Here is a 15441-nt window from a genome sequence, read left to right on the forward strand (position 1 = left end):
GGCTGGAACAGTGGCCCTGGTGAGCTGCCACAGAGCTGGTAGGGAAGAGGACTACTGACAAGTTGTGTAATTTATAACCTTATGAGTCACCCTGAACCCAAACTCTAGCTGAAGATCAGTTCAAGCCATTGCACTTTTCTCAAGTGGAGTATGGAACTTGAAAGTTATTTTGCTGTTTCTGTCAAATCTGGACTGCATGAATCAAGAAGTATTTTGGTTACTGGTCAAGAACTGGAGTCCGTGGCAGGATGTGCTAAAGCCTGGGAGCTGCTTGCACAGTGAGGATTCACAGAGCAACCACAATTTCCCTCTCCCTTACCAGTGCATACAGCATCTTGGAGACACCAATGCTACAGACCCTCACTGCTGTTCTGCACTGCCCTCAGACACCAGTGTTAGGGCAAAGCCTTTCTCCAGCTGCCTAAACTAAACCACTCCCAATGGAAGGAGCCTGCCTGTATCAGTGCCTTCTGAGTCTGGCTCAGCTGACCTTCCCCCTGACAAGCCTGTCTCTAGACAGAGTTATAGGTCTGGGTGGTTTTGAGCCTGTGTGCCTGTGCACAGGTAGATTTTCTATGGAGTGGGGCTGAAGGAGGAAGGTCCAACGGCACTTTGGCTCTGTTTTTCAATAGTCCCACCTCAGCAGCACTGCTGTAGGGTGCTGTGGAACAGCTCTTCCACTGTCTGCTGGATGCAGTGAGAAGTTGTGACACAGCACCAGGACCTGCCTTCTGCATTACAGCCCTTGCTGGCTAATGCCTTGTGCTGCAGACCTGCCTCTTCCAGCCAGTTCTGGAGACAGGCCCTGGACCAGGTTCAGTCATTGCTGAACTCAAATCAGACCCAAGAAATGCGCTGGCTGGGCTCCAGATGTGTCCAGCAGCTCCTTCCAGCAGTGTGCTTCCTGTCTGGATGCAATAGCTCTGTCCAAACTAGTGAGCTAAAAGCAGGATGGGCTATAGCCTTGAACACCAGTAGGCAGCTAGCACACAGTACTTGTCACTCTCCAACATGCCTGTGGTCTGTGCCAACTACAACTCTTTCAAGTAGTTCCTAGACATGGTTCACAAGATGTATGGGCCAGAAACTGCTCCCATTAGGCAGCATGGGCATGCACAGTCAGTCTAAAGAGTCTGGCTGTATGACCAATGTGTTGAGCTATCCCAGCTGTCCTACTAGGAGCATAATCAGCACTAAGTACTAGCAGGTCACCTCTGTACTGAAGCATTTACAAGCTATACATGCTCGAATAAGGTGTGTGTATTTGTAACACCTTCCTGGTAACCCAGTCCCAGCCTGCATGAGAGCCCCTGTATTGAGAATCCAAACTACAGCCAAGTGGAAAATTTATGCACTTTCCATGATTTCCTTGTTTTTCTTTCTCAGCACTGATTTGGTTTAAAGGAGACAGGTAATAAAGTTATGTATTAACGTTATGTATTTGCATGCTGCTTTTAAATTAGGAGCCAAATGTCATCATTTCTTGTGTGTACACAGTGTGCATTTGGATATGTAGGAAAGAAGGAGTGAATATAGAGCAATCTTCCTGCATCCAGGCAGACAGAATTAGCAGCTCCACTGTTTCCCATGCAGAGCGAAGAGAAAGCATTGCTTTGCCTCTACCAGCTTTGCTGAAGGGGAACCTCAGGGCAGAATGGCCATCCAAGCTACCAGCTGGCTGCTCCAAGGCATCACCGGCAATCCCAACACTGCAGAAAGCTGGCTGCATCCCCCACTCTCACAGCAACTTCTGTTGGGGGCCTTCTTTTCATTACTCTGATTGTCAAGAACTGTAATAAGCCCTACCTCAGCACCTGCTCAGGTATTACCCAGTTCTCAGCTAAGAAAGCTGATGTGTTGATATTACATGACTTTTTCTAATAGCGCAATTAGCTACCAAGCACAAATAGAAATCAGGGGATTTGAAAACTGGTTCATTACTCTAATGATGAGATTCACATTCTCAGACATAAGCAACAGGACCAGCCTCTGGCAAGGCCAAGCACACTGAGAACAAACATGGTTTTCTCACTGTGGAGTGAGAGAGGGAATGGAAATCTGTGTGAAGGACACATGAATATCAACCGCAAATCAAGACCACCATTAGGTAAATATCACAAATAGAAATGGGTTTTGTTCTGTAGTTCCCAGTTCTCAGAGCAGAGCAGGACTTCTGGAGCACTGCTCTGACACACCTGCCTCCCAGACCCATCTCAGGCATGGGGGCCAAACCCACAAGCAGGAGTTTCCTGCAGCCAGACAAGAAGGTGGAGCTACAGTGCAACACAGAGCACATGAGACATTTGTGGGGTGAAACAAGAGAAGGGGAAGAGGCCAGCTGCTGGGATTCATGACTGCAGTGCTCTGTGGAAGAGAGAGGCACATGTGTCCAGAACTATTAATGTATTTTTATCAGACAACAATGGAGCAAAGCACTCCTATAATAGAAGAAGTTTGGTTTTCTCTGTGTCCATAACACTATCTAGGCATCTAAACATCAGAGGTGCCTGGATTCTACAGAGTCTCCACTTGGTACTACAAAGAATGAAAAGCAGAGAGCTCAGAGGACTCTTCAGGTCATTTAAGTCTACAATCTCACCCTTTGACTTCACCTTAATCACCTCTTAGGGATGTCTGTGCAACCTGTTCATAAAACCCTCCAAAGAAGCAGATCACAACCTTTACAAGAACTTGTGTTGCAGTGCAATTCTGCATTGCTCCTGGAAAAGATTTATTTACTGATCTCCCATGGACTTCCTTTGCAAACACTTCTTGTCCTTGAACTGGATGAATGAATCTAGATGAGACTAATGTCATTGCATAAATGGGAGAATTACTCATCAGCTAGCTGCCTCTTTGCCAGCCATGGGCTAAGGACCAGTTCTCAATAGCAGGAGACAGACATAAATCCTAGCTACTCAAGCCTTAAAAGGTGTCATCTTCAGCCTCCAAGAACACTGGAACCTGTTCTGGAGAAGTGGTGTCACCTTTGCTTACTGCAGAGACACACAGAATCAATGTATGTCCATTCTTCCATGAGATGTAACACATTTTAACTACTTCTGAAGTTTTTGCAAATGCAGGCTCTAAGATGGAACAGATCAAAAATGAACAATCTGCCTCAGAACAGTAAAGGAAAACTGAGAGGGGAGAAAACAGCTGAAGCCTGTGTTTCTAACTGTGTTTATGGTGAAACTGCGTTTGAGTTAAATAGGTTTAACTGAAGCCCCCAAACACAAATAAAACTAAATTATAAATGAAGACATGGATCCATTCATCCTACATAACATCAATAAAACATAAATTTAAACTTTAATTAAAGAATAACACCGGAGTTGGAGAGCACAAAAAACCAAACAAACATTCAAATACACAAATGCAGCATTTTGGTGATGGGGACCAAATGACTTTTGCAAGAGAGCAATTGCTGGTGGTTCTGAAATATTGTGGGCCAACTGGACAACTGCATGTCTTTATCACTCTGCTGTAGTTGAAAGCTCTACAAAAGCTCTGTACTTTGCCTGGCCTCTCCTGCACTGGTGGTGAGACGTGGTTATCCAACAAGGAGAAGATTCAGGATCGGAGCAGTCTGAGCTCAGAAACATGAGCTCTAAATTGGGTGTGTTCTGCCATCCTCTGTTAACAGACAGCCTCCATGGCCAGGCTCAGTAGTAACAGAAGAACTGCAAACACTTGGCAAAGGGAAGATAAAGATATTACTGATCAGAGCATGTGCAAGGAGAAACCTTGTGTCAGCAGTGAATGAACTGTGCTACACCAACAGCCAGTGCTGTGCAAGCCAAGCATATTTCACAGGCAAAGGCAGCCCAAAGGAGGAAGAAGAAAGCAGACAGTGGTATAATGAAAGAGATCTTCTCCCTTAGGACCACTGTTCTGAGGGATAAAATCCAATGTGGTATCTTTGTGTGTGGTCACTCACTACTTTCACTTGGCATGGTGCCTACTAGTAACAGAGTGAATGCCCAATATATATTTTACACACCCGCTGAGCATCAAATGAGTTACTTGCAGATGTCATTTTTATGGTCAATTCGCAGCTGACAAGTAATCCAGATGTACATGTATTAGTGTTGAAGTTAACAATTTGTGCCTCTTTCTACTTCGGTAGATGAGTCCAACCCAGCTCAAAAGATATGTATGTATTAACTCAGCAATGCCACTTCATGCTCTACAGATCTATTTAAGAAAGCATTACAGGAGGACAAACACAACTCCACTGTCACTTAGGGAAGGAAATAGTTGTCATTTTGTTGAAACCTTTTCAAGAAGAGTTGACAATTCAAAATATGGCTTTTTACTTTTTAAGTAATGGGAAATAGTCTGGAAAAGCAGTAAAATAGTTTCCTTTCATAACATTTATATCTTTAGGTAAGCGGCTACTGCTGTCAGCAAAGGACTGAAATGATGAAAATCAGGGGGAAAAAAGATGTAAGCTTTCATCCATCCTGACATCTTAGTATATCAAATTTAAGGCAAGGGAGATGAAACCATGAAGAATTATAATGACCTGAGCAGAATCTAAGCAGTTTGGGTAGGTGAGATGTGTCTGCTGCTGCACTGCACAGCTATGTATGTAAAAATGAACTGTAATTCATGTATATAAGAACTCAACATCGTGAGAGGAACTGCAGCGGCCCAGCAGTAAATGTGAATTATGGCCAGCCCTAAGCATAGCTTCAGTATCTCCTGCCTGGATGTAACTCCTGTTACAAGTATTTTGCTTGTGTTGGACCCAACCTGTTTCTACAAAGGGACAGCAAGAAGTGCAGTACAACATTCCTCCCTTACCCCAACCTTCTTTTACCCCCTGGTTGTCAACTGCTGCGAGCACCAACACTGACCACTCCTTTGGCTGATAGCATACAATTGTGGCCCATAATGAGATGGATTCTTTACATTCTGTCCTACCTTTCATGGTTGCTCTGAAGAAGCCATAATTTGCCCCAAGTTCTATCTAAAACAGTTCATAAACCCAAACAGAACAACACTGTTCTCGTAAGTCTCATTAATACAAATTGCCCTAAAAGTCACAGTCACATTGCACTGTTTCCACTGTATTTACAAAAGGGAAAGCATTAAATCACAATGCTCTATTTCATTTGGAAATACATGCATAAATGCAAAGGAATTCCTCAGTGGCTATACTGAGGAAAGGTTTATTCTGCAGCTGTAGCCTCAATTATGCTTGACATCCATAACTAAGTACTTCAGTTTCAAGGGGTTTTTCATTGGCAATGCTACATTTCCATATAAAATCTGTGACATTCTGCCCTTTTATGGTTTTATGTGAACATTAACTTTATGAATTTGCTTTCTGCCTCCCCCCTTCTATAACAACTTCTGCCAACGATTAAGAAAACCACACTGACATTTATCTTGAAAAGCTATTTGAACACAACTTAGTGTTTATTCTTTTCCTCACTGTCTACCAGACGGTGAATGCAATATGAATTAACATATTTAAACCCCCTTAATTAAAAATGTGAAAGTTTTCTAGACTTTACGTATCAACTGTGACCTATACAAGTTACAGTAATGCGTGTTCTCACAGAGGAACGGGAGCCTGGCCCTGCTCCCATTGTCATGAAGACCAGTATACTTACTATGTGAGGCCAAATGAGCACAGAAAAAGAAACTGATGCAGCTATGCCAGGTTCAGTGTCTAAAGTGGGAGAAAAATCTTGCCCAGACTGTCTTCCTTTTTGCAAGATATAGGAAGCTTTAAAGTTAAATGACAGCAATGGAAAGGATGTTTGAGACAGAGTTTTTGATAGTACGTGCCACGCAGGTGCTAAGTGTGACAGGCAGTCTGCTCTGAAATGCTTGTGGTTTTTTGGTTCATGGTTTTTTGTGTGTTATTACCCGGAAGTGCTGGATCACTTAGCAAAGCACATAGACTAGGTACACAGCTGTAAAAACACTCCACCTCAGGCTTTGCAGATAATCAGAAGATGCAGACACACAGCCCACTGTTCCCCTCATGTGGTTCTGGGGCTGCCTGTGTGTGCAAGACACAAGAACTGCTTCTTTCTCTACTTGCATCACATTCAATCCCCTCACTGTGACAACACAAAGCAAACTCACCCCAAATGTGCTCAAAGAGAAAACTGCTTTTGCCCTGCCATCTTCCAAACCTTTCTTCCCCCTGCTAAAGGAAGGTGCTGAGATGTCATTTCACTGTGCCCCTAATGATAACCTTGTGGAAACCAAACCAAACAACAAAATAATCCTCCCCTGGCTTCCTCCAAAACCTGCCAGAAGCAGATCTGGGACTCTTAAAACACCTTATCAGGAAGAAATTTTCTGCTTTCTCCTGTAACAGCAATAGCAGAAGTCAAACTTAGCAGAACTGCTCAGTCATTACACCTCGTTTCGAGAAGCTGCTGTAGAGGTGATAATCCAGATTTACAACAACCTCAGAGAACAGCCAGTCTAAACCAGGATCAGATGGCAACACCTCTTTCCAAGTAACTGTCCCCTTCTAAAATGTTGCTGTGAAAAGCAGGGACTTTGTTCCAGACTATTGGTTGTTACTGACTTCAGCTCTTTAGAAAGAAAATAATCTCTTGTCTCCCTTAGACATGCAATAGTTTGACATTCTCTAAGGAAACTAAGATTTAATGCTAGGGATCTAGTATTCATCAACTTTTTCCTTAAAATTCTCAATAACAAAAGACCATTTAGGGATAACTGAACTGGATTTCTCTCAGTGCTGCTCTGAGAAGCTGGTGAATCTCTCCCACCTGCCCAGGTGCCATGTACACATAGTCCACTGAACTTCTACCCCTCCTTCCAAATACCCTGCTCTGTCTTCACAAACTTCAATGGTGCATGGAAACTCTCTGAAATGACTCACATTCCTCTTCTTGGAACACAGTTAAAGGGTTGTTTTGGGTAGGTTATTGTAAGCATCTCGTAAGAACTCACTCCTGTAGTTTCTGTCAGCTGAATACTCATTCTTGGTATTTTACAGTTCTCTTTAAAGCTCTACAACGCAGCAGAGTGCAACACCATCTCCACACACAAGAAACAGCATTTCTATTTTTCTCAATGCTTACTCAAAATAATAAAGTCATAAAGAGATCCAACGGCCAGGATCTCACACCAGAAAGTTTGCAAAGGAAATCTGGTACAAATGTTTAACGATGAAAGTGATTAATCATTTGAACAGCTTATCCCAGAATGCGGTAGGTTTTCTGTCAGATGAAGCCATTAAATCAATACATTTTTCCAGAAGACATGCTTTACTTCATCCAGAAGTTATGGAAATCAGCGCAGGATTATTAGGTGAAGCTCTATCATCCCTGTCATGCAGAAAATCACTCAAAGTGATCCTGTTTTAGATTCCTATTTTTCTGACTCGCAGACATTTTCTGGGCTGTGGCACCACAGCTAGCTAAAGCTGAACTGAGGCAGAACCAAGATTATGCTTCCTAAAGACACAGTGTCTCCCTCAGCATCCTGGACCAGACTGTTTAACTGTGGTTTTGAGGTCCTTTGGGACTCCTCAGTACCATCAAGCCTGTGAATAGCAACAGCTGTGGAAAACTGTGTAAAAAATGAATCACAGAGTATTGCACACAGCTCTGGTCACAGGGATCCATGTATTTGTAACCTCCAGGCTGAACTACTGCAATCCTCCCTATGTGGGAAGGAAACCACAGATGTTGGGTTCCCCCAGCAGGGACCAGAAAAGCCCATTTAATGGCCAACCCAGGACACTGCACACACCAGTCTGTGGTCCTACCTGCTGGGCTAGGATCCCTTTGACAAAGTAACACATTTTGGAGAGCTCCTGCTCTAATTAATATCCCAAAGGTCTGTCCCATGTTATCTGTGAAGCTGCCTCTTCCTCCATTTGGCTGATGCAGGCAAGCTATAAAGGAAGGGTTGCAAGGAGGAAATTCTTCCACAAAGTATGTACCTGGGACCACTTCTAATGGACCCACAGAGAACAGTAAGCCTACTGATGGCTGGCTTGGCCTTACCCCTCCTCAACATCTGGAACTGGAAGAGGTTTGTACATGCCAGAGCAATTCACTCATCCACTGAGAACTTCCTGAATTACTACAACCTCTCTGTGTCTGGCAGCACACAGACCCACGCAATGCTTCTTCATGGCATCCTATTACAACTTGCACGTTGGAAGACAGACTGGGCTCTCCCATAGGCAACACTCAGCTGTTGCCCTCCATTCCTGGACTGAAGGGTTTTCCTGCTAGTTGGATTGTGGGTTCTAAGCTGAGCACAATAAAGGTCCAGAACCACACAATGTCAAGCAGTTAGGTGCTTATTAACCAGTGCCATCTCCAAGCTGTGGGGCATGAAAACCTTTGTGGAAAGTAACGTGCTCTGTTTGCACGGTCATGACTTCATCCCCTTCTGTCTGCCCCAGTGCACAGAGGAAAACAATAATGTGTTTAAATTTAAATGTCTCTTGTATACCAACAGATACTCTTCCTGCCCTATTAAACAAAGAGTTTTACTGTACATTAATCCCACTGGAAAAAGGGAACAACCACAGCTGTGAGTATGACTAATGACTGACCCAGACTGTTACAGATGGCAAACAACTTGTGTCAGAAAAATCTGCAAAGTTAGCTCTTTTTTTCAGGCCACTACCGTATAAATGAAAGTAAAATTCTATTGAGAAAGAAACAGAGATTTCTACTTACTGATACAAGAAATCAGATCATTAAATCTTTCCTTAGGAAAGACAGGATTTTCCAGCCCTCGGAAATAGAGCTTCAGTACTCCAGCAACTGAGTTAATGTCATGGTTACTTTGGTCATCTGCCAAAGGATTTTCACCTTAAAAAGTAAATAAAGTGAATGAAACACACATGCAGGAGCATTCTCACATGCAACATTTGTAGAAGTGAGTGACACTTTGGGGGCTTTTTGGTTTTAGTGTGTGGGAGGTGGCAATGCAAGCATGCAAGTAAGATAATAAACACTGATTTAGAAATCCCAGGCTATGATTAAACTAAAACCGGCAGCCGAACTAAAGCTTCCTTTAAATTACATAACCAAGTGATCTCCTAGGTCCTGAACTTCCAGCTGGGTCTTTACAGACATGTTGTGATTTACAGTTAGCAAAGTGAAAAAGCCAAACGTTCTTAACTGAACAGGGTTTTGCAGACTATTCTTTGACAAACTGAGTTAGACAGCTCTCAAACTGGAAACCTGCCTTCATTCTGAAAAATCAAACCAGTCAGGAATATGTGCAACCGCTTTGTGAAAACACTGTTTAGGAACTGGAATCCTAACCTGAAACATCAGCCATGATTGAACCATGTGTCATTTTAAAGACTTTGTTCTGAAACACTTTAAAATGTATGTAACTTCCAGAATAACACTGGAATAAACATGGGGATAAAACACTGTTATTATTCCAGAATAACACTGGAATAAGCAGTTAACAGTAAGGTGGACTTAAAAGCTGGAGAATAGGAGGATGTGGCTTCACTTAGCATGTAAAAACAGCTGCCCTGTCAAAGATGAGATCAGGTTTAACAAGGTATGTAACTAATCCTGAGGAGAAAAAATACTGCAGGTATCTTCTTCATGCTTTTAGTCACCAGACTTACTGCTCCAAGGGTTTTCTCATTAGCAGATGATCTGCAAAAGCTTTTCCTGGAAATTAAAATCCCACCTGCTATGAGCCAACAAAAAAGAATGCATAATCAAAAAACCCCAAGTAACTAGCATTGTTCTAACCCAATTAGGGGATTGCTGGCTCCTGGCTCCCCTTGCAGAGCAGTCCTAGGCTAGGTGCTGCAAGCCACTCATGTTTAAAACCTGTTTCACTTCCCAGTATTTTTCCCGTAATTCCTCCTCTGGGGCTGGAGTTTCCTTCGGGAATGAAAACAGTTGTTGAAAATGGAACAACTCTTTTACAGCCTGGATTCTCATTGATTGTGATGCCACTTTGGCAGAGGGACCAGAAGGTTGAGCTGCTGTATTCCAGAAGCTCAAGTAACAGGTTCTCAAACAGCATTCAGTAGTCTCTTGAATCTAATTAAAAACCATAACCTTCCACGTCTGAGTATCTTGAAAAAATACAGACAAACTACTGTTTGCAGTTTATCACTAACAAAAGACTGAAGCTTACAATTGATTCATGAGTCATATGCCTCATCTAAACAAAATGAAAAGGACCCTCATGCTCTTAGAACATTAATAGGGGAAAAACATGTACATGTCATAATTATACTTCATCTTTAAGCATAGGACAGTGCAAAGTTTTAGGTGCAGTACACAAAGTGCATACAAACTGCTTAAACAGCCAAGAAAGTAATTAGAATTTAAAAGATATTTGAATGTCAGATATTAAGGTGCTCGAATAAATGAAAACGGCAATTACCTCTCTCAAATGAATTCTTAATATCATTGACTTCTACCTGGGAACCAGACACTCTAAAAATTCCCTGATGCTGAAGACCTGCAGCAAAGATGAGAGACAGCAGTGAGAAATTAATCTAGTTTACAAAGTACTTTTGATGTCTGCTTTAAAAACAAAGCTGTGGTGGTAAAGACACTATGCAAAAGATACACAAAAAAGTCCGGGCAATAACGAAATGATATAGCATACTTTAGAGCTTACCATATAAATTGATAAATCTGATACAGCTTTCCACGATGAGAGGAATGACTTGTCCTGAATCCTGTAAAAATAAGAGCAGAGAGAGTAAACTGCAGATCAGAAAGAGGAAAACAACATTCTCTGGACTGAATGTGAATGTGCATTTTCCTGGTCAATTCAGATGGACATACAGTGCTGGCAAAAAAATACGTAAGAAAAAATCATTTCTAACAGAGTTCTCTTCCCATGTAGGGACAGAGGGAAAGGAACGAGTGAAAAGAAAGGATTATGGTTCTTGGTGAAAATCACTGAATTGGGAAATTCAGAGACTTCATTCTCTCTCTCTGCCACAGTATCTGGCTAACACTGTATGTGACATCTAAGCTCATGCATGTGTTTTAGATTTTTAAAGCAAAATGAGTTAAAGCAGTGAATTTGCTTTTTAAAAAGTTTATTATTAAGAATAAAAATGAAGATGATCCCTCTACATCCATTTAACTTACCTTTCTTTTCTTCCTTTGCCCAGAGAAGCTGTGGCTGTTCCATCCCTGGCAGTGCTCAAGGCCAGGCTGGACGGGGCTTGGAGCAACCTGGTCTAGTGGAAGGTGTCCCTGCCCACGGCAGGGGCTGGAACTGGATGATTTTTAAAGGTCCTTTCCCCCCCAAACCATTCTCTGATTCTATGATTCCTGGTGGAGAATGGACCTAATTCCTCAAGGTACCCAGTTTTACTTTTTGGTTTTGGTAAAAAATATTGATCACAAACAGTTGACAAGTCCTTTTCTGGACCTGCTGGACTGTCAGAAATGTTCTTGTAGAAGAGACACCAAAGGACATTGCATGCAGTACCAAGTGTCTCCCTACTGACCTGAGAGCACTCCTACATGCTCTGCTAATTCATGTGCCCTAACATAGTGCAGATGATTGCCTGGTGTGTTGTTTCAGGCTGCTCTGACTAGTGTGTGATGAACCGTAACCACTTTGAGCTGAGCTGTCTCTTCCATAGGCACACGGGTGTTGGGAAAGGGAGGTCACAGCCTCCCTGCCTGCAATTGATTTGATCACTATCAAAGGTGCTGGTCTTCACCATGTTATAGCAGCAGGTCTATAGCTACATCTCCAGGTAAGTAGAAGTGTTTTAATATAGGAGAAAAAAAGCTTTTTTAATGGGAGGGGGAGAAGATGACAATAACAGGGATTTTCAGTGAGTTATTTGTCTTTTAAGCTGCTGATGTTTTCAAAAGAACCATCACAGTCCTTCATCCGTGTGTTTTGGCACTTAAAAAAAATGGATGTTTTAACCCAAGCACATTAATGACTACAAGTCATCAAATATCTATTAAAGACACAGATCATATGATTAAAAATTAGTGAGAAAAGTTGGTGCTCACCCTGGAAAAAATGACTGTTTCCTAAATAACAGCTACTGTGGAAATTCTTGTCTTGGAAGCTGTAATTTTTCTTTCCAAATGAATTTGAAATACGTGAGCACTCAGAGAACTGACTAATCCGTTTGAAAGTTTCATATAAAACCAGTCTGCATTACAAAGCCGTGAATTCAAAAGCACCCTGTAACTCAGAGTACCCATCTCCTTTTACAAACTAGTCCTTCATTTTCATGCTCAATTACACTAATGGGAAGTTTATGAATCAAGCCCAAGGAGAAGAAAAGCCAACTACTAAAAACAGTTCGAAAAACACCACGGAGTGAAGCAATGAAACAATGCACTTCCTGAGCTAACCTAACGCCTGACTGTCTGTGTACTCCATGGTGGTTTAGTAGGGCTTACAAAAGGCTGTACTGCTAATTATGCTATTTATATTGTGGCTTGTCTTTTAACTTAAAACCTGGCAAAGACTGGCAAGCCAAGAACCAGAATGTCTGGATGAACACTGGTTTTTTGCATTGTGTCATGATTCAGTAACAGCTGGATAACCCCAGTCCCCCCCAATGAAACAAGTCAGCTTCTAAGCCCAGGAATACTGTCATGTTCACCAACACTGAGCAGCCTGGCTCTCCGAAATGATATAATAAACATGCACAACATGCACCTGTATCTCCAGATAGTACATTGGTTCATGCAAAGAATGTAAAGCCTTGGAAAATACACTGTTTGCAGTAAGAAATTATAACCAAATAAATGATTTTCATATCTGGTTTGGGAGAATCTGTTCAGAACCATGCACAACTTCGTGGTTAAGTAATTCCCCAAACGAATTCCCTGGAATGATCTAAACTAATTGGATTTTGAATCTAATGACAGGAAAATAATTTGATGCAACAATCTGTGTTGGTCAAATGTCAAGAACAGTGGCCCTACTGCTGCTGTGAATTAAATCTGATGTGTGTAGTCAGTGAATGTATGTTTGGGACTAATTATCATTCATTATGATTCAAAAAAGCACCAAAAAGCTATTTTGTGCAATACTGTATTTCTCTAGCTGTTGTCTTTTTGTGCCTGTCAAACTAACTCATCCTTATCAGGGATGACACGGTCTTTGGGCAGGGATGCTTTCCTAGTTAGCTCCCACACTGGCAAACCTGTCATAAGTCTACAGCTTTCTTTTCCTCTTTCCTTTCGAACAACTAATTATGTAAGACTCTCCACTCTCAAGTAAGCCCTGTCACCCACACTGCCATGTAACATAACCCTTTTCTCTCTGAGGGAAAATGACAGAATACCATTTCTCTGTGCTTCTTTAATCCAGGGGCTTTTTGCTGTGGGAGTTTCTGCTTCTTTGCTTACTCTCATCCTTGAGTGAGAAACTGTTCATGGTATTAATCTCTTGTATCATGGGATGATTTCCTGAAAAGTGTTTCTTTGCACCTCACAGCACTGCCTGCATAATAATAATGGCTTTCCCTGTAGCTGTACTAAGAATGGCTGCTCAATTCAAAGACACATAAACTGGTATGGTGCCACTGAGCACCGAATTTGTTCTGCAAAATATCTCCTGCTTAGTTATATTGCACAGGAAGAAAAAAACCCACCTTGTCACATTCAAACCCAGCTCACAGAGCTTGCAGTCAGGGATTTAATTCACTGCATCTATACATGTATTGTTTTAAAGATAGATTTTATTAAGACTTTTTTCCCTTAGCTCTGCCAGCTAGTGTCCGGAGGCACTGACTGTGATGGGCAGGTGCTTGTTAATGAATAAGGAATAGCCATCATTTAAAACTATGATGACTCCAGAGTTGAGCTCAGGTTCAGTTTTGCTTCCTGTACTTGTACACTCATTTCTTAATGCAAACTTGTCCCTCCAGGTCTTTGAAAGAACTAATTTTGAGCCAGGCATGAATGCAACCCGAGAGTGAGGCGGAGATGGTTCTCTTGTCACCAGAACTGTACCTGATGTCTCGTGTGAGAGTTCCTTCGGCCTCGGCTAGAAGCATTATTAGAAATAAAAGTATGAAAAAGAAGAAGATAGTAAATACAGCAAAGATACAAGACCCAGAATAGCGGTGATCACAATTTCACACAATATAATAAATTCCTAAAGTCATAGGAAATCAAAAGCTGGATATCAAACCCAGGGTAATACTGCTTCTCTTTGAATAATGAACATAATGAAAATGGCAAGCAGGAAATTGTGCTAAGTCATGGGATGCACCACTACATCCTATCTTCTACATGATGCTAAGTTTCCTAATAAAACCAGGCTGCCAATACTGTCCCTACTTGATTAACAAAATCGGAGGGAGGCTAATGTGAGAAATGGATTTCCCTCTTTCCCTCTGACTTCAGGAAGTATTATATTGATCAACCGGGAAAGAAAAGAACCCCAGGACAGACTTATACATAATGATCTGCCTCAGCTCATGTGAGGTGGTGACCATTATAGTAAGAAGTGTTGAGATCAGCCACTGGGGTGGCTGGTGCCAGTACCTTGATGAATGACTCCAAGTCACCATTAAACAACTTAGCACTATATTGTGATCGGGGTCTGGGCTTCCTGTGTTTCTGGGGCTTAGGGGGAAGATTTGGAGGCCTAAGGGAAGGGAATATGATTACTGAGAAATGTAGAATTAAGTCACACAATAAAATGAAATGTCTGTAAGCTCATGGCAAAACAACAGAACACTGTAAAGGGAAAAATAAACAGAGAACTTATCAAATAAAGACTTTCCATCAAATTTAAATCTAACAGTGATTAAAAAGTGGAGAAAACCTCCATTAAAAACATGTTACTTATGGTAAATGACATACTTTATGAATCCCTGCTTTGCAGTTTTACCATAAACATTTACTCCAAACACTGCACAATTGGAATGACCTTTTTTTTTGTTGTGGTCATGCATGAAATGTGCAGCAAGCACTGGAATACATCCTGCCAGCTGCAGTAGAACACAGGCCACTCGAAGCACCTCTGATCAAGCAGAGAAGTTCATGCTGGAGAAGCTTCAAATGCAAACTAAAACTGCTCAGCACACTCCTAAAATGCTTCAAAGCCAAACCATCTGCATTTTCAGCTGGAGCCAGGAAGGTTGAACAGCTTTAGCCTTCCACATCCAGCCATCAACATCTTCACACAAGAAAAGAAACACCTTGCAAATTAGCTAAAGGGATGAAAAGAATGTAATCAACTTGAAACCAATAAACAAAAGCAGCATAAAGCAAAAACACCCAGAAAAGCAAGAGCACACAAAACTTTGGGCTGCAAACGTTTAACCAGTGTTATACATGTGATGACTACAACTGAGATCACAGGAAATAAATATCATCTTCCAGGTCACAACTCCTTTTGTGAATGCCATGCCAACAGCTACATGTCAACAGCTTCCCTAGTTCCCTGTGCCAGCAGTTCAATGTTTCTACATGTCTTTCAGGAATC

General features: G+C 41.8%; 1 protein-coding gene across 2 annotated transcripts in view; it reads right to left on the minus strand.

Moving 5' to 3' along the window:
- SRGAP1 (SLIT-ROBO Rho GTPase activating protein 1) overlaps positions 1 to 15441 on the minus strand; it is a 150716-nt gene that overhangs the window by 17900 nt on the left and 117375 nt on the right. The window contains exons 12-15 of one of the 2 annotated variants that reach the window (XM_034062883.1): positions 13959 to 13992; positions 10627 to 10687; positions 10387 to 10464; positions 8697 to 8831 (exon numbers count right to left, since the gene is read on the minus strand). In XM_034062883.1, coding sequence (XP_033918774.1) covers positions 8697 to 8831; positions 10387 to 10464; positions 10627 to 10687; positions 13959 to 13992 — 308 coding nt within the window. Of the gene's footprint in view, positions 1 to 8696; positions 8832 to 10386; positions 10465 to 10626; positions 10688 to 13958; positions 13993 to 14495; positions 14599 to 15441 lie in introns of both variants that reach the window. The other variant, XM_034062882.1, reaches the window with a different exon arrangement.

This window comes from Melopsittacus undulatus, chromosome 5 (genome assembly GCF_012275295.1).
Source record: "Melopsittacus undulatus isolate bMelUnd1 chromosome 5, bMelUnd1.mat.Z, whole genome shotgun sequence".
NCBI lineage: Eukaryota > Metazoa > Chordata > Aves > Psittaciformes > Psittaculidae > Melopsittacus > Melopsittacus undulatus.